Here is a 27035-nt window from a genome sequence, read left to right as displayed (position 1 = left end):
ATTGTTCGAAAAGTACTAAATAGTAATAAGTTTGGTATTGGGTGAAGGGATAGAGCTGAAGCCGTGACATTTTATATTGCGACAACTGTCAGTGTCTGGGATTGATATATGGAACGGTTTTGCAATTGAGTACCGAAATAGTACAAAAAGTACTATATGTTACAAAAATTTGGTTTTGAGTGAATGAAATCCAGAAATTTTATATTGAGGTTTCTGTTGGTGGTTAGAGCTGAAATTCTGAAGTTTGGTATTGAGGTCATTGTTGATTCTTAGGGTTTTCATATGGAGAGGTTGAAGCAGGTTTAAACAGAAAAATTGAATGTTGCTGTATTGTGCAATGGTTTTACTAATATCCTCCCCAGTTAACTTCGATATATAAAATTTTGAAGACTTTGGGGTGTAAAAGGTAAATATGTTCCTAACAATCTATTCGAAAATTAAAAAAAAAATTATAAAACCCTGAAAGTCTGAAATTATTGAGTATTTTTAAGAATACTTTGCTATATCTGCCACCAAACCAACTGACACCTTCTAATTTATTTAAGAATCCAACAAATTATTTCTTTATCTGCAATTGAACATTGATTTTATGTGACACTCTGCCGATGTCTCACCAGCACTCAATGCATATACGCAACACAGTAGCAAAGTATCTTTAACATGTCCAGCAACAAGTTGAATGTCAACGTCGAACTACAACATCACTAAATATTCAAACGTGTTGAGCTAGCAGTTCACAAAGCAAACATAAAAAACAATCTGGAAAGCTCAGACAATGACGGCGTCCATGTGTCATTTATTGATTATTGAAGAGTTTGCTTTTTTATCGCTTCTGACTGTCTGTCCGTCGCTACTGATAGACTTGTGTGGAGGATATGAAGAAGATTTAATACTCCATCTCCCAGCCATGCCATTTACAAAATATTTCATCTGTTTTTTGTTTTTTATTGACTCTTTTACAAGCTGCTGTAAAAGGTTAATAGAGCATTTTGTTAAAAAAGTGACGATATAATTGAATTCATTTGTTGTGGCGAACTATTGTGTGGTTGTTGTTGCTGTTGTCGTTGTCCAAGTAATACAAATTCTCTATGTAATATAACCTTGTTCACTTTTGTTTTCATTTGCGTTTAAAAGTAATTTTTCATTTATTCATTATTCTATGCGAATTTTTCAGTGGTTTTTTTGTTTTCGTATTCGTTTCGTCTGAAACCGAAAACTGAATTGTTTCAGTCAGGGGTACTTGTAGACTTCAGAAATTAATTAGTTTCAATTTTCAAGTCGGTTTCATGTTTGTTGCTGTGGGCTATTGTGTTTATGCCCCCTTTCGCCTCCCTACACCTTCCTCTTTTCATTACTGCTGCTTGACTTTTTAACAGCGGGTTAAATAGTTTGATTAAAGAGCTTTAAATGCTTGGCTGAACTTGTAATACATTTTAATTAATTATGGAATTTGTTAAGAAAATTTAAATAAAGTTAACATATTTGTTCTACTTTATTTTTGGTGTTGTGTTCTGATGGTAGGAAGAACAAGAAAAATAGAACAAAAGATTTGTTAAAGAAATGCTTCCACATGAATTGATAAATTTATTACAGGCTCATTTTGGCGTAGAAAAACTTTAGTTCCTCTTCCCAATGATGATGACGGAATGAGGAAGAGCTTTAGTTTGTCAAAATGTTTTTCTTTCAGAAAACTTTTAATTTTCTTGAAAATTTGCATAGGTCGTTGTGCCACAAATCCAAGACGTATGTATGTCTAATGTGCTCAGGCATTGTAAACCAGGAAATGTTACAAATTTGTTAATTTAATAATCATACTCCGATAAAATTACATTCATATTGTTTTTAATTATGGGAAAATCTAATAATGACCTGGGATATTTATGTGGTAATAGAATTTAATGATTTTGAAAAAAAAAAACGTTTTGCTTTAGAAAGGGAGGAAATTTTAATAATGGATTTTTGAAATTACTTTATATTCAATTTATTCATAATAGCCCACTTTATAATGCCATGGTTCGATGGCAATCTGAATTTTTACTTCATGAGTATTAAAATTATTTCGAAAGTCAGGACCTACAAAAAAAAAAAAAAATAGAATTCAAGGCGATGTGAAATGAGAAGCTTCGACCAAGTTCGATACTTCTTCTTCTGATCAGGACTAACAAAAAAATTTTAGAATGCAAGGCGATGTGAAATGAGAAGCTTCGACCAAGTTTGATACTTCTTTCGCTGTTTGTGGGATATACGTTTTTGAAATATTTGACTGTTTGGGAAGTAGTCACCACTCCATTACAAATTAATGCATAGTACTAATAATATTAGGTCGTGCCAAATTTCCAATTACCCGGGGAAGTGAGGAATGTATCAGAAGCATTAGACCTATATCGGACATTTCCTATTAAAAATATTGGAGAGCTCCTCCATTAATATGTGAGATGCTCCTCTATATAAGGGAGCTTTTTTTTCAATGTTTAATACGCGTATTAAAATTTAATCGAATACCTGCATTGCTTTTTATACCCTCCACCATAGTATGGAGGGTATATTAAGTTAGTCACTCCGTTTGTAACACCTCGAAATATACACAAAGTTTATATATATTCTTGATCAGCATAAAGTTCTATGTCACCTGTCCGTCTGTTGAAATCACTCTAGCTTCCGAACGAAATGAGGTAGGATGATAAAATTTTACTCAAATGTGTATTATATCTGCAGGAGTTTTGGTATTGAAAATGGGTCATATAGGTCTACGTTTTGGTATAGCCCCCATATAACGGTACCTGACGATATTCGGTATTTTGATGATTTTAGCGAAATTATTCAACGGAATTGTTTCAAATTTGCCATTTGAAGTTCGTAATGGATACTACAGCATACGAAAGAAGATTGTCTGTGCAGGTTCACATCTTCGTATAGCCCCCATACAACGGTACCTCCCGATATTCGGTATTTTGATGATTTTAGCGACATTATTTTTCGGAACTATTTCAAATTTGGAATTTGAATTTCGTAATGGATACTACAGCCTATGACAAAAGATTGTCTGTGCAGGTCCACGTCCTCGTATAGCCCCCATATTACGGTACCTCACGATATTCGGTAGTTTGATGATTTTAGCGACATATTTCTTCGGAATTGTTTCAAATTTGGTATTTGAAGTTCGTAATGGGTACTACAGCCTATGACAGAAAGTTGTCTGTGCAGGTCCACGTTTTGGTATAGCCCAATATAATAGTACCTCCCTATATTGTGTCGTCGTATAGACTCTGAAATAACGGCTATATTCGGTATTTTTGAGATTTTAACAGATTTTTTAACGGATTTTATTTTTTTGAAAATTGCCAAATTTGCTCCAAGTGGTGTTGGGTATTCAAAGTTCGGCCCGGCTTTTTACTGGTTTTGACGTAGTAATGGTCCGGCATATCTCTTTTTTATGTTAGACATATTGTTTGAAAATTTAGAGAAATTCTTGGCCTGAACAATTTTATTAAATTACCAGCCCCATGTCCTTTACTTTGTTACAAAAATCAGAAATATTTATACATGTCGAAACATATCCTCCACAACCACTGTGATCCTTATACTCACATTTATAATTCCACCCTTAATCCTACACTCGATACAAAATTTAATACCATTTAGTACTTTTCGTACACAAGACGGTAACGATTTCTAAATACTCATATAAACGCTACACACCTACAGTGATTTCTATACTAGTATTGACAATACTAGTTTTTTTCAACAATCTTTACCAAATTTTGTACCATTTAGTATTTTTTGTGCAGGTGGTTTTTCCAACCAACAAAATTAACATTATCCAGTTCTATACCAAATTTAGTACTATTTCGTACATTCTTTTAACTTTTGGTAAACATTTCCAAATCCAACTCCTCATATAAACCCTTCGCACTTATAATTATTATAGTAAAAAAATCCTTATTCCAATTCTATTCCTACACTAGGCAGAACCTCCAAATCTCAAACATACCCTCTAACAGTGACCCTACGCATTTCCAAAACCATCTCTTTATTTCAACCCTTGCCATGCTACCTGCTACCCCAATACCAACATTTCATATTTCTAGCTCTATCCATGCAGCCAAAACCAAATTTAGTAACATTTAGAAAAGTCCTGACATTTAGTACATATTTTCAAGACTGCGTACTTATATCAACCCTACTTTCCTAATTGAATTCCAAAACCAAATACCAAGATTGCAGCTCTATCCATTCATTCCAAATTTAAGAATTCTAGCTCATTCCTTCAGCCCCATATATTTTATTTAATTTTACCCTCAGCCATATAGATAGGGAGGGTATATAACCTTTGATACGGTCAAAACGTGCCTCATCGAAATAACGGTTTTTGACCCTAGGTCTTTTTGGACGAAATCCGTTTCAGAATATTTGGAGTCGATCTAGCGATATCCGTGCGTCCGCCTGGCTGGCTGGTGCGCACGATAACTCTCGAAGTGAGTATCCGATTTGGTCCAAACTTGGTACATTGTAATATTTTTGTCAAACTTAGATCGAGTTCGGAGATGGGCAATATCTGTATCCACTCCTTCTGGTACCTCCCCAAAACAGGTCGAATTTTTCAAAGAAAATGATTTATTGCACCGAGACAGAAACGATATTCCGATTTTGCTACAACTTTGCAAATCTCAATATTTGCGCCATTGCTAGGTTTCGGTGCGAAAATGAACAACATAGGTTCACTCCATCAAGTACCTTCCCTAGAAAGGGTCACTATTTTGAATAGTTAAAACTCATTTAAAATGTGAAGTAAGAGTCCAAATGTCTTTATATTACACACATAACAATATGTTTATTAATAAAAGATCTGCTGTGAAGATGGAATGCATCGGTCCACTCCTTCTGGTACCTCCGCACAAAGGGTCAAATTTTTGAATTATCAAAACTATCATAAAATCCGAAATAAGCATCTGGTTCTCTTCATATTTCACACATGTCATTATTTCTACTAACACAAGATCTGCTGTGAAGATGAAATATATCGGTCCATTCCCTCTGGTATCTCCCCCACAAAGGTCAAAATTTTGAATACCATGAAGATCAAAAATACGAATTTTAGTATCCAATTCCTTTGGGGCTTGGCACATCTCAATATTTCAATCAACACAAGATCTGTTATAAATATGGTAGGGATCGGACCATTTCTTCTGGTATCTCCAACACATAAGGTTCAAACGCTGAAGTATGAAAACTTAATACATTGGTCGACTATATGTGGTAACTCACGCACATTTTAACATTTTCTAAAAATTATCATATATCTCGTATAAGGTGAAGAAAATAGTCGATATAGTCCAAATCACATGTCAGATCATATTTATTTAAGTCCGATACGAAATGGTCAATATTGCCCCATTCCTTCGGAATCTACTCCATAGAGGGTCAATAATTTTAATAATCATTGCAGAAGTCAAAATATATTTAAATCATTTTACATTGGCTGAAGGTAAACATCTGTCGGCAAAACCGACTGATACTTGTTAACTTGTTTTTAGTACTTTTTGAGGAGAAGGTAGCAGAAATGGTGGCCCAATTTTTCCCAAGTTCATTTCAGACTTATGTTTGATATAAGTATTATAATTTGCTTAGTTTTGACAATATCGAAAACTTCATTCGCTCACTGGCATTACTTTTTATCAATTTTGAAAATTTGTTGGAGAAGTACCAAAAAGAGTGAACGGATATATTTCATTCGTCGGATATAGATGAAGTTTAGAGAAATTCTGATACTGATTTCACAGTATTGACCATTTGTGGTGAGGTATAACAAAGAGTGCACCAATATTGTCCATTTTCACACCTTGACCTATAAATGTTACAATATGGATCTAAAGTAGGTTTAAATATGACTATGTATCATGTTATCAAAAAAAAAAAAAAAAAAAAAAAAAAAAAAATGAGTCCAATGAGATTGATCGGTTGTAGCCCTGATATTGTTTAAAATTTGAGCACAGAATAACCACAATTATTTCCGTGTTATTAGATTATATTATTTTATATAAATTGTATTCTTGATTGTCATTAAAATACGGACTTGACAGTAGTACTTTTATATGCCAGTAGTACTATTATATTTTTGAAAAGTGCATTATCATAGTCCTGATATTTCATAGAAGATGACCCTAAAAATCCACGATTATATCCCTGAAAGTTATTTAAAGGTGGACATACTAATTTTGTCAAGAGTTCTTATAGTCCGGAAATTCCTTAAAAGGCCTGTCAATATAACCCTGTTATTCCTTAAAATTACAGCGATTATTTTTCTAACAGTCCTTAAAACTTTGACATGACAGATCATTTATTATCCCCAAGTGTTCTCTTGAAAATCTACAAAAATAGACCTGATAGTTTTTTTAAAAGACCCCTAAATTCCAAGAATTACTTCCCTGATAGACCCTTAAGTTTAATTAATTTCACCGGCGGTAATAGAGTGCACCGTAAAGCCAACTAACATACAGGCAGGCGTCCAAATAGACCTGAGGTCTCAAATGAATTATGCCTAAATCAAAATACTTTATCTATCAAATCACAATAAATGTCAAAAATATTAATCATCGTTTAACGCGACATATGTCATTCAACTTACAATATTCTGTATCGTACCTACATAAAGAAAACAAAGTAGTTGTTTTATGTGTAGAATTCCCCTGCCTCATTTACGTGAGCAACACAAAGAAAAGTAGTCTGAACTTATTTCTTACAACAAATTAATTACCATGCTATTATTTATTGATGTAAACTTTTGCTTTACAATTCAAGAAATCATATTATTCTCAACTATTAATTTGTTTAGAGGCAGGAAATGACTCAGATTGCAATTGAAGTAAACAAAAAAGCATAAACTGTTTATGGGACCAAAAAAAAAAATACTTTAACTAGGGTATTTAGTGTTTAAATACTTGCAACATCCCTAAGATATGCTTCAAGAAACCTATGTTTGAATGAAATTCATTTCGAGGTATTTTATAGTGTTATTTTGTGCGCAAAGAGTGATGTCATTCACAATAACCGTAAAACTGTTATAAAAACAAAAGACTTAAGACACAAACTCTACACTGTTTTATTGTAAAAAATTCAATCGAATGAATTCCTGTTGTATAAAATAAAACAACCCACGTTTCAAAACAAAATAAATTGTAACACATAAGAGGGACGCTGGTCTGTTCCGGTCTCCCAGACCTATTTCTGTGGAGTAATGGGCGATATAAAACAAAACGGCCTTGTATTAGAGGAAAACATTTAAAAAGTAGGCTTTGGACTATTTCCTTTTCTATTTATACCCTCAGTCATATGGCTATAGTTATACCTTCAGCCATATGGCTACAGAGGGTATATATCATTTGATAGGGTCAAAACGTGCCTAGTCAAAATAACGGTTTTAGACCCTCGGTCTCTTTCGTTTCAGAACATTTGGAGTCGATCTAGCGATGTCCGTCCGTCTGTCTATCTGGCTAGCTGGCTGGTGGTTCAAACTTGGTTCGTTGTAATATTTTTGTCAAACTTAGATTTAGTTCGGAGATGGGCATTATCGGTCCACTCCTTCTGATACCTCCCCCACAAAAGGTCGAAATTTAAAAAAAATGTTTCCACAGAAAGTTTAAGGATAATACGATTTTGCTCCAACTTTGCAAATCCTAATATTTGTGTCAGAGCTAAGTTAGGTGTGAAAATGCACAATATCGGTTCACTCCATCAAGTACCTTCCCCACAAATGGTCAAAATTTTGAATAATTACAACTCTCATAAAATGTGATGTAAGAGTCCGATTCTCTTCAAATTTCACACATATTTATATTTACCCAAGGTCTGGCGTTATGATGGAATATATCGGTCCACTCCTTCTTGTACCTCCCTCTCAAACGCTCAAAAATTTTGAATATCCATGAAGCTCACAAAAAGCGAAATCAACATCCGATTCCATTCCAGACATGGTACATCTAAAATATTTCCATCAACACAAGATCTGTTTAAAGATGTTATAGATCGGACCATTTCTTTTGCTACCTGTTCCACATAGGGTTCAAGATTTTGAAAAACAATACGCTCAAAGAAAACGAAATAAGAATCAAACTCTCTTCAAATTCCACACATACAAACATTTTTGCTAAGACAAGATCTTTTGTGACGATGTTATACATCTGCGAACCCCTTCTGGTACCTCACCCACAAAGGGACACAATTTTCAATACATTTATCTGTCATAAATTGCGAAAGAACTCAGCGATTCTTTACAACTTGCTATATCTAAATATATGTCTCTCAACCAGAATCCTGAGATGAATATGGAATTTATGATTCCCCATTAATTAGATATAAATTTTCGATTTTCTTATATATTCATAATAATATTTATATCATATTTATTTAGGTCCGATGTGAAATGGACAATGTTGACCCATTCTTTCAAAACCCACTCCATAGAGAGTCAAGAGTTGGAAAATTCATAACAGAAGTCGAAATATTTTTAAATAATCGATCATTGGATGAGGGTATACATCTGTCGTCAAAACCGACCGATACTTTTTTACTTGTTTTTTTTTTTATTTTATTTATTTATTTTTTTCGATATTTCGTCCTGAAGACATCATCAGGAACTATATTTACATACCACAAAAATTTGCAACATTTCGCCAAGTACCGACGTCGACCTTGTGTTGCAGTGACAAAACAGATGACAGCAACACAAGGTCGACGTCGGTACTTGGCGAAATGTTGTAAATTTTTGTTGTCAAATATTGTTCCTGATGATGTCTTCCGTCAGAGGACTAAATATCGAAAATAATAAATAAATAATAAAAAACAACAAAGACCTCGAGCTCAATTTTATTAAACTTACATTTGAAATAATTTAAAATAAAGGTCAAAAAATAACTAAAAATCTGAAAATTTCTTAAAAATTGTAACGCATTTTTTGTATTGTAATGGAATTTGCCCAATTCCTGTCCAATTTTCCGGAAATGGTATTTTTTTCTATCGAAGTGAAAAGTTGAGATTCTTAAATCTTCCCATTTCCCAACACTGTATTCCCTATTTAAGTCTTGCTTAAATCCTAGAATCCTAGTATGTTTTAATGATTATAAAGTCACAACTGGTTTAATTGAATCAAAGGCGGTTTCAGACTTCACATCTGTCTGCATGATATATTTCAAGGCGTTTTGTGTTCAATAAGGCATGTCGTAAAGTTCATTCATCTTTCTGGATGAAAATTCTGGAAGAGAGTTCCTACCATGGTTCAGAATTTAAATATCGGCCTATATGTATCAAACTTTTTTTCGATAAATTGCTTAATTAGATCATTTATTCTTGGACCTCTCATTCTGGCATAGATGGACCGATATATCCCATTTTCACTGCAAAAATAATGGGATTTGTGAAATATAAAAGAAAACGGAGGCTTATTTCGGATTTTATAATCGTTTTGGTTATTCAAAATTTTGACGCTTTCTGAGGGAGGTACTAGAAGGAATTGGTCTGGAGGAGTTGAAGGAGTGGACTGATATATTCCATCTTCACACCAGACCTTGTGTGACAATCAGGCTCTTACTTCAAATTTTGTAAAAGTTATAATTATACAAAATGTTGGCCCTTTGTGTGGAGGTACTTGATGGACTGAATCGATATTGTCCATTTTCGCCCCTGACTAGCACTGATGGAAATATTAGGATTTGCAAATGTACTGAAACGGATTTGGTCCACAGAGAACTAGGGTCTAAAACAGTTATTTCGATGAGGCACGTTTTGGCCGTATAAAATTATATATACCCTCGCTAGCCATATGGCTGAGGGTGTAACCAATACTCCCCCCTTTATTGGTGATGGAAAGAGTTATTCCCAAAGTTAATATACCCTCCACCTTGGAAAGGAGGGTATATTAACTTTGTCATTCCGTTTGTAACATGTCTAAATATTCGTCGTAAACCCCATAATATATATATATATATTCATAATCAGCATAAAATTATAAGACGATTTAACGATGTCCGCCTGTCTGTTGAAATCACGATACAGACAACATTATTTGACGTAGAACGTCAAAATTTAGCAGAATAATTTGTATTGTGACTAGGATGGTTGGTATTGAAAATGACATATATCGGTTCACGTTTTGGTATAGCCCCTATATAATGGTACCTCCTCGGTATTTTGATTATATTTGCCGCATTTTTTCATGGATTTGTCTAAAAATTGGTATTTTATGGTCATAGTGGGTTCTAGCTCCGGTGGCGAAACATTGCATGTATAGGTCCACGTTTTGGTATAGTCCCCATATAACGGTACCTCCTGATATTCGATATTTTGATGATTTTTGCCACATTTTTCCATGGGTTTGTCTAAAAATTTGTATTTGTAGTTCATAGTGGGTTCTAGTTGCGGTGGCAAAACATTTAATATTTACGTTCACGTTGATAATCACAGTGACATTTATCCACGAAATTGTTTCAAAGTTGATATTTTAAGAAGATTTGATAGATGACAATTCTTGAAGTATAAAATTGTCTATAGCGGTTCCCGTTTTTTGTATGACCCCCATATAACGACCTCACCCACTTTAGGGTTTTTTGAGAAGTTTAACAGCATTATCTTAACGGTCTTACTGGTATTTCTAGTTTAAAGTGCAAAACGTTTAAATTCATGATTTTTTTTTTTGCTCAGTGGTGGAGGGTATTTAAAGTTCGGCTCGGCCAAACTTAATGTTTTGACTGTTTTTTTTATTGAAATAAAGGCAGTTTCAGAACTCAAAACTATTTGTAAGACGTATATTAAAATATTAATAATTTAATTCAATATACAATTTGCAACACCCCCCCCCCCCCCCCCTCGTGGGCTCAATTAACAAATTGCCTAATAATTGTTCGAAATTTACTGTTAAATAACCCAATAATAACTTAGCCTCTGCTAATGACCATTTAACCCATTTGTTACAAATGACCTTCAAGTCAGTCTGGCAAACGTGTCTGAAATCCAACCAGAAATAACCAATTAATTAAATTTCAAACACACACACAATTTGTTTTTCAAATTTACTACATTTTTTTCCTTTATTTAGTTCATAGCATTAATGCATTCGATTAATAATAAAAAAATATTAAAAAAAAAAACATAAAACTTATAAATTAACAATATTGTTTTGTTTTCTGTTTGTTTTTATGCAGAGTGTATGTGAGTGTATTATACAAAACGTACATAATTAAATACTCGCTTTAATAGTTTACAAATGTATTTTGTTAAATGTGGATAAAATTCCAGCACTAGAGGCTATCTAGAAATCGTATAGAAATCAAAACAAAAACAGCTTTGACAGGTATGCGAACGAAAAATGGAAATGAAAAGTGAAAACGAAAATGAGAAAAAAATTGAAATCACGCATCCGAGATGATGATGATGAGGGGGGAGATGATGACTTTGAGATATGGAAGATGATGGTGGGCAGTGTGAATGGAACTAATCAGAGAGCGAGAGAGAGAGAGTGACTAATGAGTAAAATGTTGGAAGCTTAGGAAGAGAAAGATACTGATCTATCCTCTTGGGGGAGATCTCAGGGAAATCTATGTACATTAGATGTATTCCTTGTAAAGTTAAGAGTATTTCTTGGTTTTTTTCTTAATTCCGTTCTCCTAAATAGTTCACCGAAACTTTGCCATTTCACTGCTTGCTAATTACTTATACCTTGTATTTGTTTATAATTCTTCACTTCTTCCTCTTCGTTGTTGTTTTTAGTTTTTCATTCATTTCATTTTTAAACTTTATCGTTTGGCCTTTTTGAAATCCTGGGGTCGTCATCGAGGGGGGTGTGGCAGTGACATTTAGTTATAGGGTGGTTTGTTTGTTTCTTCGTTATTACTTACTAGACTAAATAATTTACATTACACAAAAAAGGGGGGTCTATTTAGAAGATGGCTTCTTAGTAATGACCATGAGCACCGTGTCCGTAACCAGCATAACCATGACCGACAGCAATGGCGGCGGGAGCGTGATGCGCTACCGAGGCATATGGTACGGCGGGAGCGGCAGCAACATGATGGGCAACAGCAGGGGCGGCATGAGCATACACAGCTGGACCAGCATGATAGGCGGGAGCGGCAGGAGCAGCATGTACCACAGCTGGGGCAGCATGGGCGGCAACAGCATGGACAGTGGGTGCGGTCTTGTGGACAACGGCATTGAAACCGTTATGATCATCGGCGGTGTACTCAACGGTGCGCACTGAACCGTCAGGTTCAACCAAGGAGTAGGAGCCCTTGACAACATCACCGTCACGTACTTCGTGTTGGGATTTCACATCACCGGTATGTGAGTCGGCAACACCGTAGTTGTAGTGATATTTGGGGTAGGCCTGCAAAGAGAGAGGGGAAATGTTATTAAATTGAAATCTATTTCATAGAAGAATTTTATTTATATTGGAAGAACTTCTAAGGCACATATATCCGAGTTTTTTGTATCTTCTAATATATACATGAGGTGGAAAATGAAGTCCTCCTTTGAGAGAAGTTATGGATATTTCAGAAAAAGTAAGCAAAGGCTATAGTCGTGCGGAGCAGGTGATACGCAACAAGACTACCATATATAGGCTTTTTAAAACAAATTTTGTAATTTCCGATTTAATGAAAAGCATTTGGTCATTATTACATTCCTGCATAAAAAACCAAAATAGTTTTTCTGAGAGTTAATAGGACCCTCTATAAAATACCAGGACACATTTCACGAGAGAAGACCACACGTTTACTCACATAAAATTCTTTTTTAAAGATGACTAGGATTTTTTTGTATCAGATCAAAAGAAATTATGTTATAAAATATAGTGTTCCAAAGAAGATGAGAAAATTGTTTTATTTTGAGGTTTGGAAAGTCGCGAAAAACAGTATGTACCAAAAAGAAATCGAAACGATGTATTTATAAAATATTTAATTTTTTTATTTTTAATGAAAGTCTGCAAGGGCTTCTTATAGAAATGGCCATAATATATCTTCCAATGAGGGTCTTGAAATCCTGTTTATCTTTAAAGAACTTCCATTCAGAAGCATATACCCATGTAAAATTTGAAAAGAGTTTGCTGCTTTTTCCGATCGTTTTGTTTCTCAAATTTCAAATCTTGATCACTATGTGGGGGTGGTACCAGAAGAAATGCTCAAATCTCTACCATCTTTATAAAAGATCTTGTGTTGATGGAATTATTGAAATGTATCAAGTTTGAATGTAATCGGATGTCAATTTCGCGTTTTATGAGCTTCATGATTGTTCAACATTTGAACTTTTGTAGGGGAGGTACCGGAAGGAGTGTACCGATACATCCCGTCTTCACAGCAGAGGGTTGTGTGAAATATTAGGAGAACCGGATGCTTATTTCGGATTTTATAATCGTTTTCGTTTTTCAAAACTTTGTCCCTTTGTGGGGGAGGTACCAGAAAAAATGGTCCGATCTCTACCATCTTTATAACAGGTCTTGAGTTGATAGAAATATATAGATGTTCGAAGTCTTAATGGAATCGGATATTAATTTGGCGTTTTATGAGCTTTGTGGATATTAAACATGTTGACATTTGTGGGGGAGGTACCAGAAGGAGTAGACCGATATATCCCATCTCCACACCAGACTTTGAGTTAATAAAAATATTAGGATGTGTGAAATTTAAAGACAAACGGACTTTTACACCACATTTTTCAAAATGTTGGCCCTTTGGGTGTGGGTACTTGCTGGAGTGGATATTGTCCATTTTCGTACCTGAAGTAGCACTAATACTGGAAATATTAGTATTTGCAAAGTTGGAGCAAAATCGGACCACACTTTTCCTTTCTATGCAGTATTTTTTTTTTTTGAAAATTTTGATCTTTTGTGGAGTAGGTACCAGACGGAGTGACATATATTGCCCATTTCCGAACTCGATCCAAGTTTAATACCAATATTACGATGTACCAGTTTGGACCAAATCGGATGCTCCCCTCGAGAGAGTTATCGTGCGCAGCCAGCCAGACAGACGGGCGGGAGGAAATCGCTAGTTTGACTCCAATCGTCCAAAAACAGCTAGAGTCTAAAATCATGGTGAATGTTTAACCTGTCTTTACTTAATTCAATTAATAAAAAAAATTCCAAAAAAAAAAGATAAAATATAAATAACTATAACGAAATCTATAAATTTGAAATTATCGTCCATAGGTACATTCGAAAGCGCATCATTGTATTTTACATAGGTTTTCATGTTTGTGTCTTAAGTCTTTTGTTTATCTCCTCACTTATCCATCAGTATATTGGATATAACAAGGTAAAAGTATAATCTCTTCTAAAACAAAAAATCAAAAGAATTCATAACAGAATCCCATGTTGTTTGTTTGAGTTCATTTTGAAGTTTGTTTCTTAAGTCTTTTGTTTTCACACTCCTCTTTTTATTCAAATCAATAACACATATCTATCTCAGCATTCTTTTCTTTATCCGCCAGCAATTCTCATTTATGCACATAAAAAGATAATCTAAAACTTTTATTTCCACTGCAGTAGCGCATTGTGCAAATTTGCAATTGTATCTGATATTACAAAATATTTTGTTGCTGTTTTTTTGATTTTTTTTTTCATTATTTTCATTGCTAAGCCTATGTAACGTAATTCACCTATATTTTTATTGCGTTTTTTTTGTATTGTTATTGTCGTTGTTGTTTTCTTCCAACATCTTCATTTGCCTTAGTATTGTCGTTTTTAATCTTTTATTCATTCATGCCATCATTGCAAATTCATGTAAAGTGGTACACAGCGTACTCGCTATCAAATGTAGCACATCACCAATGGTGGATGGTGGTTGTGAACCATGGATGGTTGAATGGCTGCCTCCAGGGGAGGAGGTCGATTTTACAACCTGAAGATGACGGTGGCAGATTGACGGCATCAAGCTTAATGAAATGTGATTTTGCGTGTCAAATGTAATCTTCAATGGTTGTCTGTGTGACAACAATTGTCGACAAGATCGCATTGAACCAATTGTGTGTATGTGTGTGATGTGTTAATACGATTTTGATATTTTTGTGCCATAATAGCCATGGAGAAAAGTTGGGCAATTTGTTTTTTCTTGCAGTTTTTTTTTTTTTTTTTTTTTTTTTTTTTTTTTTTTTTTTGTATAAAATTTTGTGGTTGAAGATGATGGCCTGTGCTTCATTCTCACACATATTTAATATAATTCCTTTAAAAAATACAAACTAATAACAAAAGCCATTAGGTATATTTAAGCCGATTGTATGGCTGGTTACTACATGAGAAGGGAAAAGACCCAATTTTCTATGCGATATTCAAGATGACTGTGTCTACCTTATTTCTCCTTTGAAAACTAGATCGGTTTTGATATTCTGTTGAATGAAAGGAAGAAGAACTTTTGAGAAAACATTCAGTTTTTTATCCTTTAGAGAAATATATTTCAGCGGTTGACGCGGACAACGAATTTCTAATTTTTGTCCTGCATTAAAAATATCTTCAACCCGTCTACAGAGGAACCTTCAGTTCGTATGTTGAAAAACAAATTGGATTTCAAAAATGAAAAAAGTTTAACATCTTATGGTCTGGAATCTGGCTTCTTCTACAAATGTATACCTTTTTATATATATTTTTTTTTAGAATAGGCCCCCCTAAACGTTTCCAGGATTTTCATTTTTTACACCCATTGTAAAACCATTTCGCATTTTATAAGAACCATGATTTTGTAATCCTTGTGGGGTCCGACATTTATTTTTCTTTTCAGAACTAAATTATGTCGTAGCTATTTCAAATGTCGTAGCAATATTTCAAAAAAAAAATCTTATTGGAAGAAATTTTTTTTTTTTTTTTTTTTTGAAATATTGACTTTTTTAGATGTTAGCTGTGGAGTACACCTATATTTTAAATTATAGAAGATTAAACATCCATAGAATTACTCACAGGAGAGTTCGGATTATTTCAATGTTAGACCGTTTGAAGAGGAAGAGCGAACGGGTGGACCTGTCAATTGCTCCTTTCCACCATTGAATTAAATCAATGCTAAGAGCAACTAAACTAAATCCCTTCGTTCTTATGGGATACTTTTTATATCCTCCACCATACGATGGAGGCATAAATTACCTTTGTCATTCCGTTTGTAACTCTTCGAAATATTCATGATTAACCCTACAAAGTATATATATTCTGGATCTGTGCAAAATTCTAAGACGATTTAGCGGTGTCCGTCTGTTGTAATCACGCTATCTTCCGAACGAATTGAGATAGAGGGCTAAAATATTGCACATATGTGTATTTTGCCAGTAGGCAGGTTAAGTTCGCAAATGGGCCATGTCAGTGCACGTTTTCCATATAACAGTACCTCACGATATTCGGTTGATGATTTTAGCGACATTATTCACCAGGGTTTTTTTTAATTTCCTAATGGGCCTATGGCTAAAAATTTTATATGCAGGCCTTCGTTTAGCCCCCATATTATTACAAGTAGAATTATATTTGAATGAAAAAAAAAAAAAAAAAAAGACTTAAGAAACGAAGTTGAAAGAGGTTCCTGTTGGCTTCATAAACAAGTAATTTATTATACACTCTGCCATATGGCTCGTTTGATACGGCCAAAACGTACCTCATCGAAATAACGGTTTTAGAACCTAGGTCTCTTTGGAACAAATACGTTACAGGACATTTGTGATCGATCTGGCGATGTCCGTCCGTCGTCTGTCTGTCTGGCTGGCTAGTGCGAATTGGTCCATTTGGTCCAAACTTGTTACATCGTAATATTATTATCAAACTCATATCGAGTTCTGAGATGGGCAATATCGGCCCACTCCTTCTGATCTGTTATAAAGATGGTAGAAATCGGACCATTTCTTCTGGTGTCATTCCTTCGTTTAAAAATGTTTCCAACATCATAGTCCCGATACTCGGTATTTTGATGATTTTAGCGACATCATTCACCTGAATTGTTTCATATTTCGATTTCGAAGTTTGTAATGGGTAGTGCAGCCTTTACCCAAAAATTTCGTATGCAGGTCCACGTCTTCGTATAGCCCCTCTCTCGATATTCGGCATTTAACGATTTTAGCGACATCATTCACCCGAATTGTTTCAAATTTTATATTCTACGTTTGTAATGGGTAGTGCAGCCTATGGCTAAAAAATTGGTATAGCTCCCATCAACATTTAAAGGGTATTTTCTGAGTTTTTTTTTTAAATTTTTTTTTAAGTTCCTTCCAAATAGTGGATGGTATTAAAGTTCGATGTTTGGTACTATTTCGATGTTTGGTAGAATTATTACCGCTTATAAGGTTTGGACCTAATCAGAGAGTCCCTTAGAGTGTTTAGGTGCAACAGCCAGTCTTTCACCGACTCTGATCGCTATTTCGATGGGAAACATATAAAATGATATATATACCCCTGTCACTATAAGGGGTATATAACTCATCAAAGAGAAGGGAAATGTTGACTGCATGAGTCAAAACGTGGACCAATATACGACACAAAATGTTAAATTACAAATTTTTAGGGTTGAAATTTGACAATAAGTTCCAATGTGGCAAAAAATTAAGAGGTACCGTTCTAAGCTCTGATACTTTTTTTTTTCATGACATAAGATTTTTTAGAAATTTTAAAATTTACTTATTGTATATAGAATTTACCTAAGAACATCATTTGACAATAATTTACAGCTTATCCCATATAAATCCGAAATTCCACTCCATGAATTGTTAAGAGCAAACCTACATCATTTTGAACTACTATAGAATCTCTTCATATTTTTGATGTTTTTTATTATTATATTTTTTCCTACAAATAGGTCTTTATTGCCTTCGTTAATATATTTCTCTTTCTGTGCAATTTTTTTATCCACCTCCCTTTAGTAGATATCTTCTTACAAATTTACATCAAACACAAAAAGAAGTACTTCGTCTGCCAATGCATGAATGAACAAACGTATGAAATGAATTACATTATTGATGTCATCACACACAGACGTCATACGAATTCAGTTTGGCTGCAAATCAAAACCACAAAAAGTATTTGCAAATTGTGTTGTTAGTCTTCAATGTTTTTTTGTTGTTTTTTGGTTCGTCTCGAATTGGTTTTTGGTGTGGCTTGGCAGCCAAGAAATATGATTACCACTGGTGGGTATTTAAACTGTGGGAATTGGGATATCTTTGAAATTGTAAACATTTAATATGAAAACACCAAACCAATGACAAAAAAATAACAAACAGAAGAAGCACATGAAGAAAAAAAACTGATGGGAGATTAACCACATTTTATGTAAAGCCATGTCTGTCTGGCTGGTTGGTTGTTTGAAATAATAATGCAATGTAACCGGGGCTGCTTGTTGCATTAAATATTTTTTGTAATTTTTTTGTTTTGTGAAATATTGCATATGACAGTTTGCTATGCACTTGTCTGGGTTAATAATTTATATAAAAGTGTGACATAAATTTAAAACATTATAAAAAAATTATGTGATTTAGATGAAGAGAAAACGATGTCGATAGGAGAAAAAATCGGAAAACTTGAAGGTTCTTGCTAATATGCTTGTGTGATTTTTAATAATCGGAAGATGAGGTAAAAAAAATAATAGTTTTCCATTGTTGGAATTGGCAAATACCAGTTTTTTCTGACCTATATCAGGGACTATGCAGTTAGATGTATGAAATTTCGAAATTTTTTAATAAAAATTCAAACTTTTGGTTTCTAAGGGGAATATTCTTGCAAACAACCTTTTCCATTTTTCTACTGCTCCACAAGATCCAGATATCTAAAGATAATGAGTTTTTTTTAACGAATTTGAAAACAGAAGTATGCATTTTACGGAAACTATTAGGAGTTCTTGTTTGTTCTACATTTTTGGAGGCTCCGCGTGCGCGTATGAATGAATGTATGAATTTTTAATAAACCAAAACTTTCAGTACTTCTCAAATTTCTGGTGGATATCAGAAAATGCCCACTTTCAGCCTATATGTACCTTACGTCTTTCATCTTATAATTCTCAATCTATATTTTTTTACTCTTTCGAGGGTGAATTTGTAGTGGTAAGGACAGTCATTGAGTCACTATCACACGCTCACCCTTATGCGGGGCATTTTGACATTAGTTAAGCGACTCATCAGGCATATTTGGTGTGGTTGATGGTTTACAAGTACCGTTCTTTGGAAAGGAAAGTAGTATTTATTTCCAAACCAGGAACCATTGTTTTTAATTTTTGTGAAATGGCCTTTATGTCGATTATTTTTGGTAAGATGATTTAATATGCAGATAAAAGCATACAAATCAATTTTTTAAGTTATTTATGTTAGAAAATGAATTTAATTTTAATTGAGAATCCATTTTGTTTAAAAAATGCTAATGACATTTTAAATGGAAAAATTTTGAAACGACTATTGACTCGAACTTTGATCTTGGAAAAATTTTAAAACGAAGGAATCTAAGTTTAATAATAATATTACGATGTAGCAAGTTTAGACCAAATCGGATACTCCCTTCGCACCAGCCAGACAGACAGACGGACGGACATCGCTTGATCGACCACAAATGTCCAAAGAGACCTAGGATTAGACCCTACCGTTATTTCGATCAGGTACATTTTGGCCGTATCAAATGATATATACCCTCTATAGCCATATGGCTAAGGGTATAATGAATTACTTGTTTATGAAGCCCTTCAAGTTCGTTTCCTAAGTCTTTTGTTTGTCATTCAAATATAATTCTACTTGTAATAATATTTGGAGGAGAAAAGGGTTAATATTTAGATAAAACAAAAGACTTAAGAAACAAACTTCATTGAAATATCAATAGGAATATTGATTTTTAAGATTCAGTCGATACAAAATATTTTCTTTAATGAGAAGACTGATATATGGAGGACGTTTGGGGAGGCATGTCTATTACTTGAAATGTTGGGATTTATAGGAATTATGTAGGTAAGTAGCAATGCCCGCACTGCCTTAAAAAAATTTTTCTATTGATTTGAAGGCAAATTAATTTAGGGGAAAACCTAAACTTGTGTGGAAGGACGAATTAGATCATTTAAAAAAAAGTTGCATCAATTACTGCACATATTATGTGGATAAGGTCATATTTTGTCCATTGAGTTCCATCATTTCCAGAACGGGTTTAACATCAATTACTGGCTCATTTTACGACAACTTTTACACAAATCTTTCCCTCGGGCCATGTCAGAAGATATAACCCAAAATTATAGCCAGATCTGTGGAGAAATCTCTATAATGTTCCAAATACTTGAAATCGGTTGCTTTTCTACATATGTATTTAACGAAGGTTGCTCTATATTGGCAATTTTTGAAGGAGGACATAAAACTGGGAAAGCTTTGGCACAGAAATGTGAAAATGTGGCTGAGATCTTAAAATATTAAATATTACGCTGTATCACCATTGTGGGAGTCCAAAGTCACCATTGTGACATCAAAAGTCCCTATTGAATACCAAAAATCCAAAATGTAATACGAATATCGATGCCAAAATTCAGAGATACATTTTAAATATTAAGACTTTCTTGGTAGTCATAGACAGACAAAAACCAAGACTGGACTAAATCGTCTGAAACTTAAGGGTTTCTTATATGTGGGTATCCTTTTTGGCATGTTAGTTAATTTTGCTGAGAATTGATTTTAAAGATTCAGTCGATGCAAAGTATTTTCTTTTATTTGAAGACTAATATTTGGAAGACATTTGGAGAGGCATGTCAATACATTGAACAGTTGGTAGTTAAAGGATTAATGTAGGTATGTAGCAATGCCCGTCCTGACTTTAAAAAATATTTCTATTGGTTTGAATGCGAATTCATTTAGGAAAAACCCTAAACTTGTATGGAAGGACGAATTAGATCATTTGAAAAATTTTGCTGAGAGGTGAAGGAGCATGCACTCACACCCATCCCGCAATTGTCAATTTTTCAAAGCAATTTCTGCACATTTTATTGGGTCTCATTATCTCCAGAAAGGTTTTAATATCCATTTCTGGCTCATTTTTCGACAACTTTACATTTTTCGACAACGAATACTCAGTAAAATCACTTATTGATCTTTTAAAAATACTTCTTTCTTTCAATTCATTAAGAGGTATGCGAACTATCATATGTCGATATCAGTGAACATTTTTTTCTCAAATTAAAGGTTGTCCACACTGGGGACAACTGTTTGGTTTCTTGATTATGGTTTATCCTTATCAGGGTTATTTGCTTAGAACTTTTTAGCAAATTTTGAAAAAAAAAATGTGGAGATTTATGTATTTCCCTGTGGTGGCTGTTCTCCACCTGTACTGAGGTTAACTTCACAAATCTTTCAACATATGGGAATAAAATTTATTACTCGCTTTTTTGAAAATTCTCAAAAAAATTAACCAAGACTTTTTCACAAGATATAGCCATAAATAAAAAGGATAAAATTAATTCTACTGTAAACCTATTTCCCTTCCATAAGTCAAAATTGAGGTTACGTTTCTTCCAGAAAGAAATATTCAATATTTTCCAGGAGGTGAAAAATATCCTCGTGATCATGTGGTATAAATACCTATTACTGATGATTAGATAGATCTAGAATCTCTTTATCATTTGAAGTAGGCTTTTTCCACAAGAACCTAACGAATTTATTCAGACTAAATTGGAATATTTATTTATTGAAGGTCCATTAAGAATTTGAATATAGGATTATAAGACATTAAGGGGACCTTTTGTCTTCTATTCCAATTACGGCATATGATAATCAATAGTTTTTAGTCGATTATTTTCAAAATTTCCTACAATTTTTTCATTTTTCACCAATACTCACATGATAATCTAAACCTTCGTCGGGATGGCCATGGCCATGACCAGCATAGACAGCTGGAGCACCAGCATACAGGCCAGGACCACCGTGAGCACCATGTAAGACACCAGCTGTGGCTACACCAACGACAGCCAAGCAGATCAAGGACTTTATTTGTTCACGATCAAATATGAAAAGAAAATAAATTCGAAACACTTGTTTAAAAATTTGCACTTTTTACAATAAACAGTAACAAAAATGTTTCTTTTTTGAGTTTTTATAAAAATTGTATAATTTTTTTAATAGTTTTTTTTTTTTTCAACTTCAACTCCACATCACTCGGAGGACTCACTTTGAAGAAAGCCATTTCTAGGTTTAAAGTTTTTGTTTTGGGGGGTTTGGTTTGTAAATTATTTAGTTGTAAACGTCTTAACGACTCGCTGTGTTGCAGGCAACTGATAACTAGAACCAAGAAGGAAATCGCTTTTATATACAAAACCACCAAAAAATCAAGCAGCAGCCGCAGCAATAGCAAAAGTCAGCACACCAAGCCACCCAGCCAGCACAAACTATGCACGAGCAACATACTCAAACATACTTTAGCTTTGGCATCGGAACAGACTCCACCCGTGATAAAACGCAAACAAACAAAAAACAGCGACAATAACTACACGAAAACAATTCATTCGTACATCGACTCTTGCTAGCCGCCATTAGGAGGGTTAAATATTAAACATTAAATTCATTCACTTCGAGTAGACATATTCAGCAAAACGACGACGACGCCGTCAACGACAACAACATTCAGCACACAGCGATACAGAGCAACAAAGCGTCATTGTCGTCACTGTACAAGTTGGCAGAATTAGATTAAATAATAATAAATAGAAACCGAAAATTACAACTGAGTAAGAGCCCGACTTGAAAGCAATAACAAGAAATATGCATGACGTTTTCGAGTGCATACGACGTCATTGGAAAAGGTTCGTATGAAAATTGTAGGGAATGGGTACTTTTTGATGAAAAAATTTAAAATGATTTAAAACAGGAGAAAACAAGATGTTCTCAAGAAGATCAACGAATAATTTACTATGAAAGCTCGAAGAGAACATTTGTAGAAAGATCATCAAATCTTCTAAGGAAGATCACCAGATCTTCTATGGAAGGTCACTAGATCTTCTATGAAAGATCAACTATAAAAATCAACAGAGGTGATCTTCCATAGAAGGACAGGGGTAATTTTCCATATAAGATTAGGGGTGATATTGCTAAGAAGATCACTTGATCTTTTATGGAAGATCACCCCTGATCTTCTATGGAAAATCACTCCTGATCTTCTATGGAAGATCACCCCTAATCTTCTAAGGAAGATCACACTCTGATCTTGTATGGAAGACCACCTGATCTTCTAGAGAAGAAGATCACTTGCTTTTCTAGAGAAGATCACCTGCTCTTCTAGAGAAGAAGATCACCTGCTCTTCTAGAGAAGAAGATCACCTGCTCTTCTAGAGAAGAAGATCACCTGCTCTTCTAGAGAAGAAGACACCTGCTCTTCTAGAGAAGAAGATCACCTGCTCTTCTAGAGAAGAAGATCACCTGCTCTTCTAGAGAAGAAGATCACCTGCTCTTCTAGAGAAGAAGATCACCTGCTCTTCTAGAGAAGAAGATCACCTGCTCTTCTAGAGAAGAAGATCACCTGCTCTTCTAGAGAAGAAGATCACCTGCTCTTCTAGAGAAGAAGATCACCTGCTCTTCTAGAGAAGAAGATCACCTGCTCTTCTAGAGAAGAAGATCACCTGCTCTTCAAGAGGAGAAGATCACCTGCTCTTCTAGAGAAGAAGATCACCTGCTCTTCTAGAGAAGAAGATCACCTGCTCTTCTAGAGAAGAAGATCACCTGCTCTTCTAGAGAAGAAGATCACCTGCTCTTCTAGAGAAGAAGATCGCCTGCTCTTCTAGAGAAGAATATCACCTGCTCTTCTAGAGAAGAAGATCGCCTGCTCTTCTAGAGAAGAAGATCACCTGCTCTTCTAGAGAAGAAGATCGCCTGCTCTTCTAGAGAAGAAGATCGCCTGCTCTTCTAGAGAAGAAGATCGCCTGCTCTTCTAGAGAAGAAGATCGCCTGCTCTTCTAGAGAAGAAGATCGCCTGCTCTTCTAGAGAATATCACCTGATCTTCTATGAAAGTTTACCTGAACTTCTATGGAAGATCACCTGATCTTCTTTAGGAAATCAGTTTTTCTTCTATGGAAAATCATCAAATTATGTATGGAAGATGACCTGATCATCTATGAAAAATATCCCGACCTTCTATTGAAGATCAAGCGACCTTCTTTAGACAATCACCTTATTTTCTATGAAAGATCCCCTGATCTTCTATGGAAGAACACCCCTGATCTTCTATGGAAGATGGCCCGATCTTCCACGCAATGATCTCCTAATGGAAGATCACCTGATCTTCTATGAAAGGTCAATCCTGATCTTATATGAAAGATCACCCCTGATCTTCTATGGAAGATCACCCCTGATCTTCAATGGAAGATCACCTGACCTTCTATGGAAGATCACCCCTGATCTTATATGGAAGATCACCCCTGATCTTCAATGGAAGATCGCCAAATAATATGATTTTCTATGGAAGAACCCCTTGACCTTCTGTGAAAGATTCCCTGATTTTCTGTTGAAGATCTAAAAAGTTTATAAATTTTATTTTTTTTTTTTTTCAATAATATCCAATTGTTTTTAAATTCTTTTATAACATTTTAATGTCACTATATTCAGTGGAACCTTTTCCTTTTTTTTAATACACCACCCTCGTATGAGCTGGCCATTCATCGAATATATATTTAGTGTAGCATACATTTTTTTTTTGCTGCTCCAGCAAAATGCTGTCTTGATTTATTACATAGAGAACAGCAACGTGTCAGTGCTGTGAGTGCTCTGCACTCTAAAATTGCCACGCTATTGAAAGCGAGAGTCAAATATAGAAATCAGTCTGCGATTAGTGTTTGATTTGTTAAGTAATTGGTTTTCAGAGGAGAACTCATGTTCGATGGATTCTGATTTGAGCATGTCTGCTGGTTATTCTTGCAAAAAATTAAGTTGGGTTATTTTTTTGGTGGAGCTACAGAAGTTTGGTTTCTTTTTTGCTCTTGCATAAAAACTCAATGCTGTAAAGTATTGTCTACCATTACAATACCCATACACTTTGTGTCATTAATAATAGCTAAATTCACACCTTGGTTTGAAACTGTCATTAGATCAATTTGTGTTTGGTTAATTAAGCCAGCCAGTCATGAATTGCATGCCGCTTTGGGAGAATGGAACCTTCGCTACCGACCACAAAGATGTGATAATTTCAAATGCAATTAAAATTAATTAAATATGCTTTATGGGAATGTACATGGATATATAAGAGGAATATCTGACAATATTAAAAAATATGAAATGCGAACATAGATTCACATGTGGAAATATGTCTTGGTATATTAAATAAATCGTTCCATCAAATGGAGTAAATTAAATAATTCGGCAAATGCTCTATTTCCCACGTTAACGTTTTATGACCGCATAAAAAAAAATTGGAGGTATTAACCATGAACTTGGGTTAATGAATCCACATTAAATGCTGTAATTTTGAATTAAATTCGAAACGGCGCCTAATGTGTTTCCATGACGGTGAGCGAAACCAAACCTAGCCGTAATTAAATTTTCTTGGTATATGTTTTGCTAAAGCATGACTATTTTCGTTATTAATTTTATTTTTGGAGTTTCTTTGAGCTTCATGTCCATGTTTCAGTCGCTAATTTTGAGGGTCGTATGTCCGAAGAAAACTTTTTGGAAATATAAAAAAATAATTTTAAAATATGTACTTATGTTGTGTCGGAGGAAGAAAATCCCATAACCAAATATTAACATCTGTATGCATCTTAATCAAAATATTCAGATTGTAGCCACAATAATGATCATGACTTAGTGCTTATAAAAACTCTCAAAAAGGGTATTAGATTTTTATATATTTCAAAGACTGCAGGAAGGTCAAAATTTTGGAAATTACAAACATTTGGTTTTATTTTTTTCCCATTTTAAAAATTTATAAAAATTAGAATAGTCGTAATTCTCATACAATGTTTGGTGCACAATTAATTTGAAATCGGATAAAGATATATATGGGAGCTATATCCAAATCGGAACCGATCTCGATAAAATTTGGCAAAGATATTTCTGAGCTGTATTTGATGTATTTCCCTGAATATCGTTGTTACGAAGTGCATATTTCGGACGAACAGTATATATCGGAGCTATAGCTATATCGTGAGTGCCAAATTCCTTCCCTTTTGGAGAAATATTAGACGTTTCGTGCACAATAAAAGGTAAATCGGATGAAGTTATATATGGGAGCTATATCCAAATCTGGACCGATCTCGATAAAATTTAGCAAATGTATTTCTGAGCTGTATTTGATATATTTCCCCAAATATTGTTGTTGCAGAGTGCATATTACGGCGGCGGTGGACGATCGATAACAAATCGGATGAACAATATATATATGGGAGCTATAGCTATATCTGAACCGATTTCGATCAAATTTGGCATACATATTTTCAAGCCTGATTTGGGTGTATATGCGAAATTCTATACAATTCGGGCTGATATTACACGTTTGGTGCACAATAAAAGGCAAATCGGACGAAGATATATATGGGAGCTATTTCTAAATTTTGACCGATTATCTCCAATTTCAATAGGGTTCGTCCAAACAAATGATCTGTGCAAAATTTCATCTGGATCGGGCAATAAATGCGACCTGTACTTTGTTTACAAAAATACATGGACAGACGGACAGACGGACGGACGGACATGCATAAATCGACTCAGAATGTGATTCTATGCAGATCATCAAAAGGAACTATGGGTCTATCTCGTTTCCTTCTGCCTGTTACAAACAAATGCACAAAGACATAATACCCTGACCACTTTGTGGTGTTGGGTATAATTATATTTTTCTATAGAATATTTTTCATAAGGGCTTCCAGAGCAATAATCGTGAACTTTTTTAACATTTTTCCCGGATCTCTGGTTCAAAAATCATGTATATTTTACGAAAATGCAAAATAATGCATTTTTAAGGAACAGTCGATTAAAAATGAAGGATTTTTAATAGAATTCAAAAATCGTTACTTGCCATTATTATTAACGTCCTCCTGATGCAAAATGGTGCACTAAAAACTTTTCAAATAACTCATGAGAGTAAATAGTAGATGCGTTA

The 27035-nt window shown here is 34.4% G+C and overlaps 1 protein-coding gene across 1 annotated transcript in view; it reads right to left on the bottom strand.

The window, feature by feature from the left end:
- Positions 1 to 22272, bottom strand: part of LOC101887815 (uncharacterized) — a 42833-nt gene extending 20561 nt beyond the window's left edge. Inside the window, exons 1-4 of the mRNA XM_059130398.1 lie at positions 22121 to 22272; positions 21793 to 21936; positions 11948 to 12373; positions 11886 to 11889 (exon numbers count right to left, since the gene is read on the bottom strand). Coding sequence (XP_058986381.1) covers positions 11886 to 11889; positions 11948 to 12373; positions 21793 to 21936; positions 22121 to 22135 — 589 coding nt within the window. The 5' untranslated portion in view covers positions 22136 to 22272. The remainder of the gene's footprint in view (positions 1 to 11885; positions 11890 to 11947; positions 12374 to 21792; positions 21937 to 22120) is intronic.
- Positions 22273 to 27035: the final 4763 nt, after the last annotated feature.

Source organism: Musca domestica, unplaced genomic scaffold (genome assembly GCF_030504385.1).
Source record: "Musca domestica strain aabys unplaced genomic scaffold, Musca_domestica.polishedcontigs.V.1.1 74, whole genome shotgun sequence".
Classification (NCBI taxonomy): domain Eukaryota; kingdom Metazoa; phylum Arthropoda; class Insecta; order Diptera; family Muscidae; genus Musca; species Musca domestica.
The sequence above is the reverse complement of the archived record's forward strand: the minus strand, read 5'-3'. Positions and strand labels throughout refer to the sequence as shown.